The 21,946-nt window shown below is 28.5% G+C and overlaps 2 protein-coding genes across 2 annotated transcripts in view; both read right to left on the bottom strand.

Annotated features, from left to right (window-relative positions):
- Window positions 1-12,912, bottom strand: part of LOC136092474 (E3 ubiquitin-protein ligase RNF31-like) — a 126,710-nt gene extending 113,798 nt beyond the window's left edge. Inside the window, exon 1 of the mRNA XM_065820758.1 lies at window positions 12,431-12,912. Within this exon, the coding sequence (XP_065676830.1) occupies window positions 12,431-12,826 (396 nt within the window). The 5' untranslated portion in view covers window positions 12,827-12,912. The remainder of the gene's footprint in view (window positions 1-12,430) is intronic.
- Window positions 12,913-16,290: 3,378 nt separating this feature from the next.
- LOC136091435 (uncharacterized) lies at window positions 16,291-20,441 on the bottom strand. Its single transcript, XM_065819019.1, has 4 exons — window positions 20,385-20,441; window positions 17,129-19,414; window positions 16,866-17,019; window positions 16,291-16,671 (listed from the first exon to the last, which is right to left on the bottom strand). Exon 2 carries the CDS (start codon window positions 19,209-19,211, stop codon window positions 18,036-18,038), a length of 1,176 nt encoding a protein of 391 aa, XP_065675091.1. The 5' UTR covers window positions 19,212-19,414; window positions 20,385-20,441; the 3' UTR covers window positions 16,291-16,671; window positions 16,866-17,019; window positions 17,129-18,035.
- Between the last annotated feature and the right edge of the window lie 1,505 nt (window positions 20,442-21,946).

Below are 21,946 nucleotides of genomic sequence, written 5' to 3'. Positions count from 1 at the left end.
CATGTTGCTATGTTATTACACAAAATGTGTCGTTTCCTTCAAAAATGTAAGGGTGTTCCAAACTTTAGGTCAAAGCTGTATATATATTACAAAAATATATATATATATATATGTATATTAAAACATATATATGTATTTTATATATATATATATATATATATATATATATATATATATATATATATATATATATATATATATATATATATATATATATATATATATATATATATACACACACATATATATATATATATATATATATATATATATATATACACACACATATATATATATATATATATATATATATATATATATATATATATATATATATATATATATTACAAAGTCGCTTTTTAGACAATAAACCAACCGTGTAAATTGATTTTCAATCAACAAACGAAAATTAAAAAAGAATTAAAACTTAAATCAAGAGCTCATAAAAATTTAAAGAAAAGTAAAGTTTAAAAATAAAAAAAAAAGCAAATTCGAAAAAAAAAAGTTTAGGAAAAATTTAAAAAGTTTACTGAAAATTTTCTGAGCAATAGTATCATATGGTGATATTCATACAAATTATAATAGCAATATGCAAAAACACAAAGTTAAGTAAAGACGAATGCTCTGTTGTTGCTTGACAAATTATAGATATTATAAAATATCGACAAATGAGATATTATGTAATTCATGAAAACTATAACAGCAATTAAAATTTAACTTTTTTTAATTGAATAACAACCTAACAAACCTAACAACAGCAATTAGTTTGTGACAATTATAACAGTTCAAAAATATCTTCACTTCCAAAAGGCTGCAAGAAACCGCCATTAGAGTTGGATATTACTGGAAGAGAAAAGATAAAGTTTATAAAGCAAGATAACTTAGAAGAATCAAAATTTAGGCACTTACTTAGAATGAATCAAGGAAACAAGATAAAAGGAGCAAAGTCAAAGTCAAATATTCCTGATGTTCCTGAAAAATACAATAAATATTCCTGATGTTCAAGAAAAAACTGATGTTCAAGAAAAAAAACCAGACGAATAAAACTTTTTGGAGCAATTTGGAAAAGTCACAGTAAAAGGATGAGACTTAATTGAAGGACAAATAACACGAGAATGAATTTTAGTAGATGGCACAAAAGATGCTTGTTCTTTAGAGAAGTGCCAATTATAGTATTTATTGAAAAGAGAAAGAGAAGCAAAATTATGATGATGTAACAATACTTGAAGGCTGGATGCAAGAACAGGTACAACTATGTTTACAATGCGTTTTTGCACCTTGTCTAGAAGAGAATAGGCATCATTAGAAGATCCACCCCAAATATGGCAACAGTATTCTATACAAGGACAGATTTGAGATTAGAATGAAAAGTGGCAAGCACGATAAAAAGATGCAACTTTAGCATATGCTAATTTTGCAATGGATTAGATATATGGTTTCCAAGAAATATCAAGAGAGAGAAAGAAGTTAATCCGAGAAGAAAAAGGGTTAATGACTCATCAAGTACATAACTGTTCATAAATATAGAAAGATCTAGATTGTTGCAATAACAATTGGCTGGAAAAAAATTGAGTTTGTCTGGGATAAAGTTCACCAGCCGCTGTGAGCTCCATGCTATAGCAGAAGTGAGATCCTTTTCAAGCTCAAATGCCCCTCTAAGCAATCAGAGAGTGTTGGCTTTTTATCTAGACAAGAATAAATGGTAGTATCATCAGCAAACAATACTAACTTAAATGTGACAAAATCTGAGAGATCGTTAATGTAAATTTAAAAAAAAGCATTGAGTCAAGGATAGAACCTAAAAAAAGCATAGAGTCAGGGATAAAACCTAACCCTAACCCTGAACCCCTGAAGTTACAGAATAAGAAGAAGAGTGCTGTCCATTGAGGACAACTTTTATCCTACGATTGGTAAGGAAGGATTCATTATTCTTTGAGATATTACCTGATACACAGCTAGAAGAGAGCTTATGGAGAAGACGAGCATGCAAACTTTATTAAAGGCTTTAGAAATGCCAAGAGCAAAAGTCACCACATCTATCTAAAGCACAATAAAACCTATCAGTTAATACCATTAACAAATCAGCAGTAGAACAAGAAGATTGAGCACCATTTTGATGATCAGAAAAGCAAGTTATTAGATTCAAGATAGAAGATTGAGTGTTTGTTAATTAAAGACTCAAAAACCTTGCTAGTGATAGAAAGAAGACTAATGGGATTATAGCAAGGCAAGTCAAATCGTTCTCCAGAATTTTAAAAAAAGGGATAACAGATGCCACTTTTCAGCAGACTGGAAAACAAGACTCTGATGAGCACTTGTTTCTAGCAATTGTAAACAGATGGTTATTTTCTGGAGAATTGTTTTGCTGATAGATATGAAAGTAATAGTTTTGATTGGAAATTGCAGCAGCAATTTCCAAAAGCTGGGAATCATCAAGAGGGAATAATAGATTCCATGCTAGCCTAAATCCAAGAAGTTAAGTAAGAAGCACATTTTTCAGCAGAAAGACAAAGATTTTTACCGCAGAACCATCACAAAAAAATCACAGAAAGAGCCCCAGTCAGCTTTAAGGTAGTTAAGAGGTACGATAATAGGGAAATTCGGATGATATAGAAAAAAAAAGAGTGATTAAACCGTGATCAGAAGCACCTAAGGGTGAATGTGGAGAAACTGAGCACAAGACACAAGTCTAGTAGAGAATGTAAATGATTCAGATTGTCAGTAGGAAAATTCACTATTTGTGTTAGAGATTGAGAAAGGCAAAAGTTGTGGCTTAAACGCCTGCAGAATCACTGACACTAGAACTAAGCCATTCAGTGTGATGAGCTTTAAAGTCACTAACAACAACGATATCGGCTGAATGATAAGGAAAAAGGGCCTGGTTAATTTGATCAGAAATAACATTGACAAGAGTAGAATTTTAAGATGAAATAGAGCTACTTAGAACAAAGAGAAAAGGTGTTGAACAAATTTTCTCTTTACCCTTCTGCCAATATTATTGTTATTAGTGACTTAAATGATTTAATGACACGCTATTCAGTGTAATAAATAGCCAAGCTATTCATGACACTGAATTGATTTGCTCTAATACCAATGACTCTGCTGGCAATAAAGCCTATAAATTTTTCATTTCTCAATCTCTTACTTAAATAGTTAACTTTGTGACTTATTTTCCAGACAACCCTAATCACTTACCTTCACTCCTTGAGTTGGATTTCGTCTCTGACCCTAGCTTGTGTTCAGTTTCTCCTTTATCTCCTTTAGGTGGTTCCGACCATGCAATGATCTCTATAAATCTTTCATCTCATACTTCACTACTTACTACTACCCTAAAGCTGACTGGGATTCTTTTTGTGATTTTCTTTGTGACGGTCATTGGTCTTTTCTCTCTCCAATGGTAAATGCACCTCCTCCAAAACCTCCTGGATTCAAGCAGGAATGGAAGCTTTTATTTCTTCTCATCCATTCTGAGTCAAGCCTCATTCTACGCCATGGTTTTCAAATTCTTGTGTAGCTGCTATATCTAATTGTAATCATTTTTTTCATCTTTTCAAAAGAACAACTCTCTTAAGAAGAAATGCCAATTTACTATCGCAAGAAATTGATGTAAAAAAGTGCTGTCTGATGTAAAGCTTCATTATTCTCAGTTTACTAATCATGATACAAGATCATATCACCGAAGTTAGGCTCTAGGGTCATTCCACACCAAACTTGTTTCTCCGCGCAGCGGCTTCGAGGTTTGTGTTTCGGAGTTATAGAGATGAGGGAGGTTGTAACCACAAAGCAGCCTCCTCGATTGTAGTGGCCTTCTCGGCCTTGGGGAGGTGAATAATTAAAAAAAAAAATTGTTCAATTTCCGAAATCATCCCCACTCAACCATCTCAGATTTTAATAAAATTTTGTCAGTATGTAGTTAAACATGTTTCATGAACATTGCCAAAGTTTCAAGCCAAAATGTTTGTTACCACGGATTTTGTGGTAGTTTTTGTAAGACTTGCCCAAATATTAATATCATTCTGTAACTAAAAATTGTATGTTTTGGGGTCTGATATTTTTGCCAGTAATATATCTTAAAAACATTGATTTTTAGTAAACCGAAGGTGGAGATTGCAAACTATTTATTACAACTTTCATTTCATTTCAGAATTCAGTCTATGGTTCAACAAATAGCATCACAAATATAACACCATAAACTTTTTTTTTTTTTTTGTAGGGTCATTTCTCCCTAACTAAAGGTTTTCAATATTGTTTTTTTTCTGAAGGCTTTTCGTACCTAATATGAATAAAAAAGATGTTGAGTTATTATGTAACCAATATGGCAACAAAAGTAAAATATACTAGAATACATGTATTTGAACCCCTAAAACTGAATGTGGGCAAACTTTTTTTATTTTTTGAAATTCATTATTGGAAAGAGCTTAATTCACACTTCAAGAAACAATGTAAACCATTTTAGAGAGATTTCTTTGAACTTAAACCATTTGACTTTTATAAGCTTAGTTAGGTCCATAAAGTCTTTGATATTTTGAAAGTGATATTAGGGTCCGTAAATTAACTTGCCATGTAGAGCTAATTTTAGTAAGTATATTTTTATTCTACGGACATGTCTCTCTAAATGAAATTCAAAAGTTTAATTTAAATAAGTTTATTACAATATCGATTAGAATTATTAGAAGGCTAAAGTTAAAATTGAAAATAAAACAATAAAATAATTTAAATATATCTTCATCCTGACATGTCTGTTGAACAAAACTTAAGTACTTATAGTATTGGAAAATTTGACATAAGTTTATATCATTTAAGTACTTATTCACAAAAAAAGAGTTTTACTAACTTTTGTTCAGAACTTTTAATAGACGAACAGAGTATGATTGTCAGGTGAACTTATAATTTAATCAAAAATATTACTTTAATTTCTTTCCACCACAAATCACTGCTGTTGGTGAAATACATTTACAGCGCTATTGTTAAAATCCTATTGGTAAAGCCAATTGCTGCTCAGTTAAAGGGTCGAAATGTATTGACCTTGGAACTGCAGACTGTCTTTCAAAGTTATCAAATAAAGTAATTTGTCCGGTTCAAAAATTGTGTCTAAACTTAATTTTTTAATTTTATTTAGGTGCCCCAAGAAATACTTACGGTTTTATTACAGAGAACTGCAGATTAGCATTTAATTGGAAGTTCACGCCTATATCCTTACCTAAGAGGTGGAGTTTAAAACATGGATCCTATGTTTCTGAGGCAAGTGTGCAACCACCTGCACCACAGCTTCTCAAATTGCTACAAAGCTTATTCAACCACAAACAAAAGTGAAAAAATTGACAATATTGATGACATGATGATATAATATTTTCAAGTGACACTATTAATACCAGCCTTTTTGGCTGTTCGTGGTTTATTACTAAATAATAATGTCCTACCACAAAGCAGTACCGGTGTGGAGTTGATGTCAACATAGTTACTTTTTTCAATGAATTTAGTTACTTAAAAAAAGAAAAATAGGGCAGCGTTTATAGTCTTGTGTTACACACTCAATCAACCTTCAGTGTTTTAATGACACTAATTTTAAAATAATGACACTTTTTTAAAACCCCATACATACAGACTTACATACAGACATATATACTTTTTAAATACCTCATACAAACAGAACTAAATAAGCAAACACAAGGTGTTTATTCGTGACACTATTATTTTTTCAAAGTTTGTGTTTGTTGGTCTGCTGTGAAAACAAATAAAGAATTATGTAAGTACATAGTCTACATTGTGTTTATTAAATGTTTATACTAGGGGTCGGAAATCTGCTGCTTGCAAGCCAAATTTGGTGTTAAAACTTTGAAGTTAAATGCAGTTCTCCAGCTCAATGCACAAATACTATTATAATATTGAAAACAAGATGTTAGCAGCTCTTTAAAAACTGGAAAATATATATAAATTGTAAACTTTGGCAGTTGGGTCTTAAAAGATTTCTAACATTTGGTTTATACAAATTATCAAATGCATTATTTTGTTATACGAGACTCTACTAGAAATAGTTTGCTTTCAATATGATATTGGATTAGGTTTAAAGTTAAAGTAAGGAGGATTGGTACATTCACAGGTTGTGACATTGCACTGTACATAAATTATGCTAAATATTTAGCATTATCTAGGACTAGGAATGTTAATGGGTACACGGGTACCCATCAACAGTCCTTATCCTAGATAATGCAATTATTAATTGTATTATAACAACTTAAAAATATAAACTTGTTGTGTAAAAGAATTCTTGAAGATCTTGTCAAAACTTCATTAGTTACGATTTCTTTATCATGGTAAGAATTTTGGAAAACATTGAGGAATATTCTCCTTCATTAAAGCTTTAGTGTTTCTCTATGTTCTTCTGAATTTCAAACATTTTTCCAGATATTTTAATATTATTACTTTTTCTTAAAGTTGTAATCTACTACTATTGCTTACTATATTACTATTACTATTATTATTATTATTATTAGTATTATTATTATTATAATTACTCATCTATTATATTATAAATGCATTATATTACCATTTTAATTATATATATTTTTGATTATCTTATATTATAGTTAATCTATTATATTATACTACTATTATTTAAAATGTTTCCTTTTTTTTTTTTTTTTTTTAATTTTTAATTTTTAATTTCCTCAAGGAGGAGGGATAAATAACTGTTGATGTAACTTTATGAGGGGAAAGGGGGGCTCTGAAAGCTTGAAAAGTTGTTAACAAGGGGGAGGGAGGTGGTAAAAATCGCCAGAAATTGTTGACGTAATTAATGGACAGCCCCTTAAAATGATATGATATTAAAATTGAATTAAAAAAAAATCTTATAATTCGATTTTGTTAAAAAACTTAGTTATTTGCAGTTATGCGCCACTTTGCGCTTCACGTTTTGCTGATTTGTTTATTTATCTGAAATAGCTCAAGGAAATATTAAAAAAATATTTTTTGAATATTAAAATATTTTGATTTTCGGTAAAACTTGTCTTTACAAAAGTATAATAAATCTTTATGTATAAATAATAGTACAAAATTGTAAAACTTAAAAAATCTTTATATTGATCTAATTATTTTCATTTATAGAAAAAATCTCTCTGATTTTCTTTGTTTCTAGAAGTGTAAAATAAGCTATTTCCAATGATGAAATGGAAAAATGCAGAAAAGCCTTCAGCAGTTCTGCATTTCGCAAAAACTTATATCTTTTAGAATATTTAAATTATCTTTTGATATCGTATATGTGACGTTTGTATCGTATATGTGACGTTTATATCGTATATGTGACGATTGTAGTTAACGTGACGTTTATTCAGAAGAAATAAAGTCGTAAGTAAAAGCATTTAACCGCTATTGTAAACTAATAGATTTTTTGTTAAAGAAAAAGTTTGTTTAATAATTTTTTTTTTGTTCTTAAAAATTAGTTATAGAAAATAAAGTGTTTTAAGTTTTATCTTAAGAAATTAAAACTATAAATTCCTTTTAAATATACAAATTATTTTTTGTCATAATAGTTTAAAAAAGCACGATTTATTTTGATGTAAATATTTTATTAATAAGATATTTTATTTATTGTCAATTCAATGACGTAAAGTTTTAAAGACATTCGTTTAATTTATGAAAATAAATTATGATCACAAATATGTTATCGGTAACTGATAAAACCCTTTATTGTTTTAAAATTGTTTTAAAAACACTTTTAAAAAGAGTTCACAAAATAAATAAGATAAAATTTTTTAACAGTTAATTAAATAACCAAAAATCAACTGTAAAATTATAAGAAAATAAATAATTATTAAGTTACATTTTATGAAAAAAATATTTTTTTCAAAATAAAATTTAGTTCATATTTGAAAAAAATAATAAGAATGATTTTTCAAATAGGAACTAAGATTTTATTTGTATTTTTTGTTATAGTGAGGAAAAAAAATGACTTTATGATTTTTAATGCATTAAAAAAAAACATTAATTACAATGCGGTACCTAAAAAGACGCTAGTGATGCAATATAACTTTTAACAATACAAAATATATTTGCTGAGTTGAGTTACTTTGAAATGCATTACGCGTTTTCATTACGCAGCAAAATCTCGTTACAAGGCCTGATATTAGTATGTAAAACCTTTAGAAAAAAAAAATAATACTGAAAAACCTTTTGTTTTGGAGATATGACCCAACAAAAAAATAATAAAAGTTTATGCTATTGAATTTGTGATGTTATTTGTTGAGCCATAGACTAAAATCTAAACATGAAATCAGAAGTTGCAATTAATAATTTGCAATTTGCACCTTAGGTTTATTAAGAATCCAAGCTTTCAAGATATATTACTCTTTCACTGCAAAAATATGAGACCCCCAAAATACGATTTTTTGTCCACTGAATGATATTGAAATTTGGGTGAGCCTAACAAAAAGTACCACCAAATCCAAAATAACAAATATTTTGACATGGAACTTTGGCAATGTTCATGAAACATGTTCAACTACATACTGAAAAAATTTTATTCTGGGATGGTCGAGTGGGGTCCTTTGGACCACTTGGCTCAGAATGACCCTCTAGAGACTTTTAGAAAATCTTTAACAGATCATTAATAAAGGTAGGTCAAACATTTCATCTCTCATTTATGAGACTAATCTTATTACCTCTCCCAAGGATAATGCAGAAATAGGGCTGCTAGTTCAAACATGTTCAAGTTCGAACATTTGAATTTTACGCAAAAATTTCAACATTCAAGTTCGAACTTTTTTCTCCTAATAGTTCGAACTTTTAAATTTTAAAAAATGATATGTCTTTTCATTAATTTTTGTAAAACAAGCTGAAATATAAGTAAAAATTATAAATTTGAATATTTTTGCTTTTTTTTGTTTTGTGTTTGTCTGGAAACTCTAAAAATAAAATCAAAACTACAACATCTGTACTACTCATTTAAGGTAGGATCGATTTTTTCCTATTAGAAAGTAGTTAAACAGTGGCTGATACTTTTTCACCATTTGACCACTGTTTATTTACGTTTGAAATTAAAATTATAAAGAGTTTTAATTTCAAACAAAAATGGCTACTCAGCGTTAGCACATCTAGAAAATCTGAAGTTTAGGAGTATTTTCATTTTTTGCATAAAGCTGCAATGAGCGAAATGTGCCTCAACACGCACTATTACAAGACACTTAAAAATAAACACAAAATAAAGGTTCTCAAATGTAATAACATCAATAAAAATTAAATTATTAAAACAATAATCTCGTGCATAAAAGTCAAGGTAATCAGTTTGAGAACAAAATAAAAAATAATAATATAGATAATTTTGCAAATTAATCTTATTCAAAGATTATTCCAGCTTACAGAGATAGACTCGATATTAATAAAAAAGCCAAAAATGGTAACGATGTTAGAAATTATAACAAAGAACTGACTCTAGCTAAAGAACTGAAAATGTTTTATTAAAATATATGATTTTCAAATGGTATGATCTCGTAAAAGGGCACTCTAGCCATGGATTGTTTTCGCATAGAAAAAGAAACTGGTTACAGGATGATACCTTGCATTTACTTTTTATAACCAAATAAAAAGTCTTAATAAATAAATTAACAGTTTTGTGTTTTATTTGTAACCTTTTGTTTTCAATTTTAAATAAATAAAAACTATTTTAAGAAGTTCGAAAAAGTTCAAACTTTTTTCCTAAATAGTTCGAAAGTGTTCGAGTTCGAACTTTTTAAAAAAAGTTCAAATTGGCAGCCCTAGGCAGAACTATTTGCAAATAACATTTCTTCGAATTCAACTCTTAAATCTTACTGCCATACTCTTCCTTCCATTCCAATTAAACAGGTTAACCCATTGTTAGACATTCAAATCACTTCAGCTTCCGTTGCTGAAATCATATCTCAATTAAACTCTTTTATGGCTTGTGATTCAAATAACATTCCTGTCATAGTCTCACTAAAGTTTAACCAGAATTCTTTTTGATTCTCTCTAAACTATTTAATAAGTGCTTGACTGAATCTTGTTTTTCTACCAGCTAGAAAATGGCATCTGTAGTTCTAATTTTCAAAAACTTTGAAGAACATTCTCACCCTTTTAAATACCTCTATTATAAGTAAGGTCTTTGAACCTTGATCAACAAATCTCTAATACCGCAACTTGAGTCAAATAACTAACTGTTAGATAATCAATTAGTTTTTAAACTTCTTGCTCTACAGCAGACTTGCTAACTGCTGTGACTGAAAGATTTTATCGTACATTAGCAGTGGTGTACACTGGATTTTTAGATGTTTGAGTTTTGACACTTACAGGCATTGTGCAAACTCCAAACTTTTGTATGTTTATGCATATCAAAAAAGAATGTTTTGCAAAGAATTGGGGTGAATGGAGCTTGGGAACAAAAAAAACCCTAATTTTTGGGCCCATCCGGCCCTTAACGTGGGAGTCATGAGTTTGTAAAATATTTTCTTTATTATTTTTATCTAAATTTATATTCATCAACAATTTTCAAATTTCATGCAATAATTTCTTATTTTTCAAAAACTATGACCATATAAAGTTTTAACCCCCTCAATTTGAGGGGGCTGTAAACATTGCAGGGTCATAAAAACTGAACACACCGTGGTTTGAATTCAATGCCAATTCTTTTAAACTCTTTTTCTGTTTTAAATACCACTGGACATGTATTTGCAGTGTAACCATTTCTCTTTCTTTTTTGTATATAAAATTTTTTTTGTTGTACGCTTATGAATGATACACATCTCTTTGCATTCAGATTTTATATACCATTTAAGCCTTTCAGTGTATTTTTTTAAGTTAGGTGCACACACATATATACATAGTTTTTAAGCTTTAATTAGGCCATGCCGTCTACACATTTTTCACGTAGTCTTAATTGTTTTATATTACCTTTCTATTCCTAAACGCTGTTTATCCCCAATCTTTAGCCTTTGTAATTTTGGATACCTGTTGCTTTTTAACATTCGGATCAGTATGCTTAATTCTACACTTAGGGCTTCTATGTTATTGGTGAATTATTAATAATAATCATTATTATTTGTTATGCAATTATTTATGATAATTGTTAAAAATATTTTACATATACAACCCTCAGTATTAGGAAAAATGAGGTAGGCAATAATTAGCTGACCTCAATCTCATTGAGGTCGGCATCAGGTCAACAAAAATTATTTGATATAAAGGTCTTACCATAAAACATAGAAACAAGGTCGCAATTTTTTGCCCTTATTCAATTAAGCTAAATGTGCGCATATAAATAAATACATTTATATAATAATAAAACTTATACATAAAAATATGCGCATGAATTACATAGACATTTTCATATAGGGACAATATATACTTGTTTCAATAAATTTAAACAGTATATACTTGTTTCTACAAATACATTTTACAAACTGATAACAATTTATAATTTCGATTACCTCTTTAAAAAAAACAAATGAAATATAGGAAAGTCATTACTTTTAATGTTGACTTATCAAATTTTGTAAATGAAAATAAAAACTCTAAAGAAACAAAAGTAAAAAGAGTACACAAATTATATAAATTACTATTATTTCTTTATTTATTTGCATTTATTTAAATAGAAAAAATATTATTTTAATTTGCTATTTTGTTAGTTGTGCTTTTTTTGTTTTTAAAACTTAGTTTTTTGCGCAACGCTTAATATAAAACAATTTGCAAACGGCTGTGACCAAGTTGTTTAAAATAAAATACTCATGCGTAACAAAACAAAATACTAGACATGTTTCCTGGAAAGGATTGCCTAACCTAATTTTGTAAAGTTCATAATTTTTTAATTTTGGGATGAATAAATGGATAAAAATAAGTTAAAACATCTATTAAAAAATAGTACATGTCGTCTATTTATTGTTAAACTTCCTATGCAAAAAAAGTCACATTGCAAAAAAGCTACAATATAATTAGCTCAGAGCCTTAATATGAAACTATTAATTTATCATATTAACAATAATAGTTCAAGTGTTTAAAGATGCAGCAAGTATAATTTTTGTATGATCACTAGCAAAAAAATTACAATATATAGCAGTTAACAAGCTATATACTTGTTGTTATATTGTAGTTAGCTAAAAAGCTACTATTTATGTTTTGTAGCTATCAACATATTGTACGCATATTATTTATATAAAACCTAATGTTTTTATGTTAATAAATAAAACTAAAAGTTTAATTATTCCCATCAATATCCAACTCAAAAATCAACAACAAACAAATTTTTTTTTATTAAAACACAAACTTAAATAATAATATTCAAAAATGCTCAAAAACTGATATAAACCTAGTCGCAATATATCCGCAATAGTTAAATAATATATCCTAGTTTCTCACTAGGATATATTAGAGCAGTGCAAAATTAAATCTGCTCAAGTGTGTATATATAAACATTAAAACAAATAACCTTGTTTGATAGTAAAAAATCCAAAATGTCCAAAACAATATATTTCAATGTTATTGTTAGATCTAAGTTAAGTAATTTCTCAGCAACAATTCTTTTATCAGCAGCAGATGCATTGTTTTTCACCATTTGTTGCAATTTCTTTCTACCTTTGCTTAACTCACATTTATTTTTAAATAAAGGTTTTTTTAAATATACATTTTCCTCAAAGGGATTGACAGATGGTTTATCATTTAAATCATATAATTTTTCTGAACTTAAACTTGAATCATTGATTCTTGATGGCACATTAGTTCTTGGACGAGGAACTGGTACAGGACGTGGAGGTGGTATAGGTTTTTTTGTATCTGTAACTAAACTTTGAGTTTCACTAAAATTTAAATTTAAACTTTTGTCCATTTTTATAAAAAGCTTGCAAAACTTATTGAAATCACTTTACCAAAACATTACTATTCCTGTTCAGTTAACTTTCTATATAAAAAATAAAAATAAAATCATTAAGTAAAAAAGATTTATTAATTTTACAAAATAAACTGATTTTTATAAATTAACGAAAAACATTTTTGATAAATTAAAATAGACAATACACTTAAATTAATTAATGTTATATATGTATATATATACATTTATTTTATATATATATATATATATATATATATATATATATATATATATATATATATATATATATATATATATATATAATTTAAATTACTGACGTAAATTTTTACAGATATTAAAAGTGTAGTCTAATGAAAAAGAATTTTAAAAATATGCACAGTTAGCTAATTAAAAAATGGGATTCGAGTAAAAAAGTTGTGCAAATACGGAGAGTTGCAAGATTGATTCCTAATAGAAAGCGAGTTAATTTAGTTCAAGACTGTGTTCATTTAAATGAAACAACATTTGTTTCAAGGTGGTTTCAATCTTGAAAGTACGTATAATAGATATTAGTTTAGTAAACAACTATTTCAAACTTTTTAGATATTTTACTTTAGTATATGTAAGTTGAATTTTAAATAACCAATGTTAAAACAAGCTATGCAGTATTCATTATGAATGTAAACAATGATAATCTTATGTTTGTTAATCAGCTAAGTTAGTTAGTTTATTAGTTATTATGTTTATTAGTTTATTCAGTTATTAACCGTTAAAATAGATATAAAAGAATAGAATAAAATATAGGATATAATGAAATAGTTATAACAAAGTTTATTCTTTTGCTTTTGAATAATTAAGGAATCAACTTTTTATGATAGAATATGTTCTTCTATCATGTGGTAGGTATTTTTTTTAGGAAAACGAAGATATGAAATATCACAAAAAATGTTTTTTTTTTTATTATAAGTTATTGGCCGCGTAATAATTTACAATAATTTTATTATCTCGGGTTGAGATTTCCCAGTGTTGTTGTTAAAAAAGTTGAATAGAGCGAGGCAATTGCTGTCCGTTAAACGATAAAAGCTCTTGCGATGACCGTAATTTGGTGGGATGATAAGTGGAGCAACATACCAGCTAACTGGATTAACGTTGTTCTCGATTTTGTATTTTTAGATGAGGTTGTGTTGTGATCTATTCGAAAGAAAAGCTTTAATCTAGTCAAGAATTTTACCTTCTAATCCGTTGATATCAATTCTTTGCAATGGTTTTTTGTCAGGGCTGGTCGAAAGCTTTGGCAAAGTCAACAATGATCACGTCAACAGGAAGTGCATGAGATCGCTGTATGTTAGAAAGTCCATGGTCTCTAGCAGATTTGTGACGCAGGCCTTTTTATTGATGAAGCCGTGCTGACAACCGGCAATAAGTTTGTTGGTTACAAGATGCTCCGTGATCCTATCTTTTGCCCATTTTTTCCTTTACTTTGCATGGTACAGAAGTAATGGAGATTGGCCTGTAATTTGCTTGGTCAAGTCTGAAGCCTTTTTTGAACAGTGGCGTTACGATTGCCGAAAGCCGCGACTTTGAAACTACGCCTTGATCTAACGATTCTTGATAAATAATGGCAAGTGGGGCAGCAGCTGCATTGGCACATTCTTTAGGCACAAATGAGCTAATATGGTCACCTTCAGTTGATTTGATTGCGTTGAGAGCAGATAAGTGTTTGTGAACGGAATCACAAGTGAATTTAACGGAGGAGATTAAACTGTTTGTGCGTCTGATGAATGGTGGTAAAGAATGATCTGACGGTTCGGTAGTGAATACTGACTATTTAGTATATTGTCAATGAATGCTTGGTTTTCCTCAGAGGGTGAGCAAATAGGAATTGTTTGATTGCTAACGTATAAGGTTTTTACTAATTAATTATATCTAAACTGGCAATTAAATCTCAATAAAGTCTTCGTATATATATTCAAATGATTGTTATAATATCTATTCTATGATAAAAAAAATGTCTCGAAAAAACTTGATTCATAAAATAAAAAAATCCGGCTGATTTTTGACTTTATGAATGGACCGAAAGTGCCTAAGGAAGTTTAAAGAAAAGTTGTTATTTATTTAGTCGTTCATATAATATCTACAAGTTTCGCGTATTGAAATATAAAAAGATGAGGAGTATAAAAAGGGCGTTCTGGCTCATTTTTTTTCATCTATATCCCTAACTATAAATTCATATCATATTTTAACTATTAACATATCTATATTCTCATAAGTCATTTCTATAACTTCTGAGCCAAAATAATATATTAATATATTATGGTTACAAACTCTCTTACAAACTCTGAGCTATTTTTTGTAATTTTAAATCAGTTTTTCAAACTTATCAATTCTTTATTATCAACCTATCAGTTGAACGAATCAGGATACCCGTACCACTTTACAACCCGGTGGGAAATCGGCTAGCGAATGGCTAGCGATATTCGTAACGATTAAGACAGCGATTTGGCCACGAGGATCGCTACCTTTTTAAGCTAGCGGATCGCTAGCTACAAGTCGTTACGATAAAGATAGCGATTTGGCCACGAGGATCGCTTGCTACAAAAAATTGCGACTAGCTAGCGACAAGTCGTTACGATAAAGACAGCGATTTGGCCACGAGGATCGCTAGCTTGATAAGCTAGCGAATTGCTAGCTAAATAAGCTAGCGACCCGCTAGCTAATTAAGGTAGAGAATAGCTAGTGAAAACTCGTAACAATAACTACACTTCTTGGCTAGAAAATATCGGTTAGGCTAGAAGATATTCCTCAAAAAATCGCATGCTATATTTTTCAGGGGAATGAATTATAACCATTGAAATAAGATTGCATTTATGACAAATTAAATACAAAATGTTAAAACTGGTTTCAATAAAAAATTATAAATGTTAAAGCCATTATAAAATGTTAAAAGAAAATGTATGAATTATTTTTAAAAAATAAAAAAAGCCATTAACAACTAAATGATTTTGCTTAAATTAAATTAATAATATTAAAAGTTATTTAAAAATATATATGAAGAATAAAATAACTAAAAAAAAAAAAAGATGAATAAATAATAAAAAAAATTTAAAAAATAATTTAACTGGAATCACTACACGAGTCAGTGTTTAATTTTCGAATTTTTCAGGACTGTTTAAATCATTTGTTAAAGAAGAATTTCTCTTTCTTGTTGCAAAATATCGATCTTTAGATTTTTTCAAGTGTTTCGCAATTAAGGTAGTCATACTGGATTCAGTGGCAGTTGGAAATAAACAGTAAGCTGCATCAAAAATCAAACTTTCGACTGGTCCTATAAACCTACGCTTTTTATCTGCACCAGTTCGATTGATGCTGCAACATAGCTTGTCTGTTATGCAAGTTTTTAAAGCATTTTTTAAAAAGTCACTTACATTTTTCCCACCAATTTGCTTCATCTTTCTGCAAATGATATCTTTATCATTAGAGTGAATTATTTTTTTTTCTAGTGAATCAAACTCTTCAACTGAATTTGCTGGTAAATAATCTATATTTATATTTTCGTTATTACCATGGTTAGTGTCTAAAAGTGAACGTATGGTACGCATTTCGGTTTCCAACCCACAAACTTTTCTGTACATGGCATTCACTATAAATTGAATGCCTTCAACAGTATTGAGTTCAACGTTTGCTTTCAGAATAAAGTTATTTATTTGGTCTATCCCATTTTTTTGAGATGGCAAAGAAAAGGAAGAAGATGAATGCAATAGTGGTTGAATTTGTGAAACAGACTGCAACTCTGATGGAGACACTGTCTGTGTAACTGGCGAGTCATCTACTTGATCCATTGAGGCAGAGACAGACAGAAGGTTCTAAAACAAGATTAACAATGATTATAAATACTCTTAAATGATATAAAAACTCTATCACTATATTCTAATTATTTTATACTGATTCTTTCATTTAAAAATGGTAACTAAAAAAGCAACAAACAAACCATTCAAACGAAACCAAATAAAAATTCTTATTTTCACAAATGGGATAAAAAATTGTTAAAAATGTATACTGAATTGGAATTGGGGAGCTTTGGTGGCTCCCACAACGGCCATGATGGTAAAGACGGTTCTTCAGAAGAGTCCGTTTTTAGGAGTAAAATTTTTGTTTACTACAAGATTTTGAATTTTTTGAATAAGCAATTTCGTATCAATTCCAACTGAAACGTATAAAATAAATAAAAAATACAATTTTGTAAGATTAATTTACTTTTAAAAAATGTTACTACTGAAACACTTTTTATTTTTTAATTCCAACAGGGTATAAAATACTTATCTGTAATATGCATGCCGCATTTATACCATCCTTATGCATTGCCTTTATTTGAAGGTCATCTTCCGTTAATGTTTGACCACGAGATCTCCAATCATCCATAGACCAATTTTTTAGTTTCTCTGACATTATTATGTCACAGTTTTTTAATTCCAGAACTTCACTGTCACAATATAAATATACAATATAATTCATCTGAAATAAAACATTTGCAAAATGTAACATAAAAAATTATACATTTATTATTTAGAAAATACACAGTTAAAATAGTATAAAGACTTCAAATGAATTGATATATTTTTAAATCAACACAAAATTTTTTAAAAAATTAAAAAAAAACTAATCAAGTTCTGTAAATAAGTTAAAATTATAACCCATAGCAACTTTAAAACTTTAGTTTAATTTGCAGACCAATGGGATAATTAGAAAGTAGTTTTCCCTACAAATAATCATGATACATTTTCGAATGGGTCTAACATTATAAGCATGTGTGCGACTTTTCTGATAATATCCAATTCTAAGGACTTTTGATGAGTACAGAAATGTATAAAGTGGCTTCACATAAGATAAAAGAATTCCAGATATATGTAAACAGTCAAGACTTGTACTAGTGCATAAAACAATGGAACCATCATCAATAACAAAAGCACAATCCGGCAGATCAGTCGAAATCTTTACAGTGTTCAAGTGATTATTAGTTACTGATCGAAGATCATTTAGGCAAACAATTGCGTGTTGAAAAATGTTTCTACCTGTTTTAATTCGTCTTTTTAATAAACCCAACATATTTTCGAATTGAAATGCAGAAAATGAGTCCAAAGGTCCATATTTTACAACAAAAAAAGCTAGATGAATTAACACATGCACATTATAGACCATAGATCTTTTGCTAAATAATATAGGCATAAATTCAACAAACTTTTTGAACACACTCAGATGCAATAACATGGTAAGCAACATATTCATCAGAAGCCAAAACATACATGCTGAAGTGCAACATAATAAAATGGTCATAATACCGATCTGGCAATTTATCATGTAAGAGAAATGGTCCAAAATATAAAACAAACTGTCGAAATTCAGAGGCTTTCCAGTTTTTAAAATTAACCAAAGAACTAAGTTTTCTGTAGAATTCTGATGGTAAATACTTCCTTATATCATCGATTTCAGCGGATAACTTACTCAGTAAATGTTGTGAAAGTCTACAAGATAAATGCAGAAAAGGTACTTTAGTGAAATAATATGTGCATAACTTTTTCATCACACCTTGGAGTACCAGATGCATATATTCTAGAGGATATGACGATTGCAGTCCACTTAATTGAGGAATATTCAAAAGAGGTGAAGGGCCATGCTGATTATTTTCTGATATACTTTTGTAACTTTCATCAGAACGTGGTGTACAATTCTGATCTGTAAAAATAATACGATTGTAACAATACTCACCTTTGATATTACAGTACCCACATCCGTAGTATGCATTGTGATTAAAAATATTTTGAGCAAATGAACGTGCAGGGGTATCGCAGATAAAATCAACATCAGAAATAACCATTTGTTGTCCTTTCAAATCAAAAGGAACACTTAAAATTTGCACTTCATCAACCAGTTGTTTAAGATAAAAATTCAAATTTGGTTTTTCTACACCACAGTGCAATGCTACAGGAAGTGCACCAATATAATTATAATCCCTTAATGACATTAGAATTGGCCAAAATGATAACTTAGAAGATTTAAAAACAGGCAAACCATCTAAATTAAAAAACAGTCGTAATTTTACTATGCCACTGTTGCCATCTTTATTTTTTAAACTTAATTGTAAATTACGATGGTCCATGCAATACAATAAATTGTCTTTGACGCCAATATATGACATCAAATTTTTTTTTTCAATTCTTTTTACCCAATTTTTAGACTGGTTGTAGGTTATTGACTTAGCTTTAAGTGTAGTAACAGATAATGGCAAAGTTTTATCATAATTGATGTTTAATAACTTTAAAAGAGCTTCCATAGCATTTCTAGTCAGATTATATCTTAAATAAAAGTCCAAAAGCTTTTGATTTATGTTGTAGATTTTTGATGTCATGCTTATGTCATTGTCCTTATCAGATGACTCATCTGAACTAATTACGTCGCTAGACTCAAATGAAATATCATTATTACAACTTGCATCACATTCATAATCATCAATTATTTTATTTTCAACTGCTTCAATGTTAGCATCTTCAATTAAGATGCTCTAGCATTTTCAAAACTTTTTCGACGAGCTGTTCTTAACGACCTGATGAACTAAAAATGTAATTTTTATATTTGATAATGCTTTACATATATGTAAAGCAATATCAAAAGAATAGACTACACACACACACACACATATATATATATATATATATATATATATATATATATATATATATATATATATATATATATATATATATATATATATATATATATATATATATATATAATACATGTATTTTATATATATATATTATATATTATTATTACACATATTATAATATATGTTATATAAAAATAATAAAAGTTAGTTAAAAGTAATATAAAGCAATATAATATAGGTAAAGTATTATCAAAAAAATAAACTAAACTTATATATATATATATATATATATATATATATATATATATATATATATATATATATATATATATATATATATATATAAATTTAGTACTGATATGATATTTATGATATTATATATATAAAAAAGATCTTATTTATATATATATATATATCTCATAAATTGTATATATATATATATATATATATATATATATACAACATCATAAATATCCTATGAGATATAGAGTAAAATGGGTTAAAACTGAATAGCAAGGGAAACACTTATGGAATGGTAATTAATTTTCGTTAAAAATGAAAGCGTTTTGAAAAAAAATGGCGAATATTAGGGTTTTTAATGGGATTTTTTACAACTTTGACTTCGAATTAGAGCACTTTCCGTTGATTTTCAGGTCTACGTTTTTATATTTTTCTGAATCAGCATAAAATTCTCTATCATAATCAATCATAAAAAAAAAAAAAAGGGGGGGGGGGAAACTGCAGTAGCGCCACACTTATGAAAATCTTTTAACTTTAATTACATTAGGTTTTAAACAAAAATATTTAAAAATTATTTTAGTTCTTTGTTATAAAGAATTTTGTGCAGTTTCTAATGACATAAAATAAACAAAAATCAATTGTCAATAGTAAACTGACTGCGCTTATCTATCTTACCAACATCTTTTTCCACAAGTCTGGAACAGTGCGCCGAAACTACAACTGTATTAAAACATTTCGACTTAAAGGCCGAGTGAATAAAAATGAGCAATTTTTATCAAGTTTTTATTAAAGTAAAATTGACCAATTACTAAGTATACTGCTTACCTTTACGTAAACAAAAATATAACGAAAGCTCCTAAAGTTTTTATTCACGTAAACTGACCAATTACTGATTAAAAGCAATTTGTGTAGCTGGCTACAAGATAGCCACAAATCAATAGCTAGTTGATAGCTACATATCGCAGTTTTTAATAAAGAGATTGTATTATAATTGCTCATCTTTATTCACCCGGCCTAAAATCAGTAGCTAAAAAGCTGCGATATGTCGCAATCAAATCGATTATTAGAGTCCTATTTACAGTAGCAACCAGACAATCTCTAATGGCCTTATTATAAAAGGACAAAAATAGACTTCGACAAAGCACTAATTGCAACAATTTTAATTACAACTATCAAAAATAAATTGTCTATAAAAAATGTTTGTCTTTCTAGACAATCATTTTAAAAACGGACACTAAATAAACAATCTCGATTTTTTAATGAGGTATAGAAGATCTATTTAATATATAATTTGGACTTATAACGAGTAATTAAATTTTCACTGCAGCATCGTTTCAAAAACTGAAAACGAGCACAATATTAAAAATACAATTTTTCTAACAGAAGTTCATTTTTTAATTTTTTGTCCAGCGTGTGCTGTTGATTAAAATTTAATGTCTATTTAAAAACCTCAAAATGGACTATTTTGTGCTCAATTGAAGTTCATTAATTACTCAGTTTAGTTGTTTTTCAATTCTCAGTGAATGTGCGTGAAAATTTATTTTTAAAATGCCCTCTCCAGTTTGGGATTACTTCAAAAAAGTTGAAGGTAAGTTTATCATTTAAAAAATCTAATCAATCCTGATTTTCTAAACATTCTATCCTCAGACTGTAAATCTGACTATGATTGGATCTAAATTTTGGAAAATCAACTATTTGTGTAAACATTATTGTCATATTCCGTCCTAAAATTTGTCACCACTTTAAATTTGTCACCATAAAAGTCATTTTTACCATGAAATAAAATTCAAATATAATGTATCGTATATTTTCTTTTTTGTTTCTAAGGGATTTTTTGGATAATTTAGATTTTATTGGCAAAAATCAATATTTCTGGTTTTATGAAATCAAGTAAATTTAGACAAAATCATAGACACCAAATAGACAAAAAATTATGCTTTGTAGACTTATGAAGTGAAAATTATTTTTTAACTGAGCAATCTTAGGACACCATCAAAAATTTGATAGACACAACAAGGACAAAAAATTAAACATTTGTTGTGTCCATTACAACATACAGAATTGTCTATGTCTGTGTTGTAAGTCTATCCATAGACTAGTCTGGTTACTAATTTACAGAACAAATAAATGAAATGTAAGTTACCGTTTCAACTTGGCCCATCCGTTTAGAGCTTTGAAGAATTCTGGTGCATTCTGAATCATCTGAAGATATTTTAGATGCCATATTTGATATTGAT

The sequence above is a fragment of the Hydra vulgaris genome, chromosome 15 (assembly GCF_038396675.1).
Source record: "Hydra vulgaris chromosome 15, alternate assembly HydraT2T_AEP".
Classification (NCBI taxonomy): domain Eukaryota; kingdom Metazoa; phylum Cnidaria; class Hydrozoa; order Anthoathecata; family Hydridae; genus Hydra; species Hydra vulgaris.
The sequence above is the reverse complement of the archived record's forward strand: the minus strand, read 5'-3'. Positions and strand labels throughout refer to the sequence as shown.

What these genes read in the sequence shown, in the direction of transcription:
- LOC136091435 (XM_065819019.1), bottom strand. Translation starts at nt 19,211, where the DNA reads ATGACATCAAAAATCTACAACATAAATCAAAAGCTTTTGGACTTTTAT.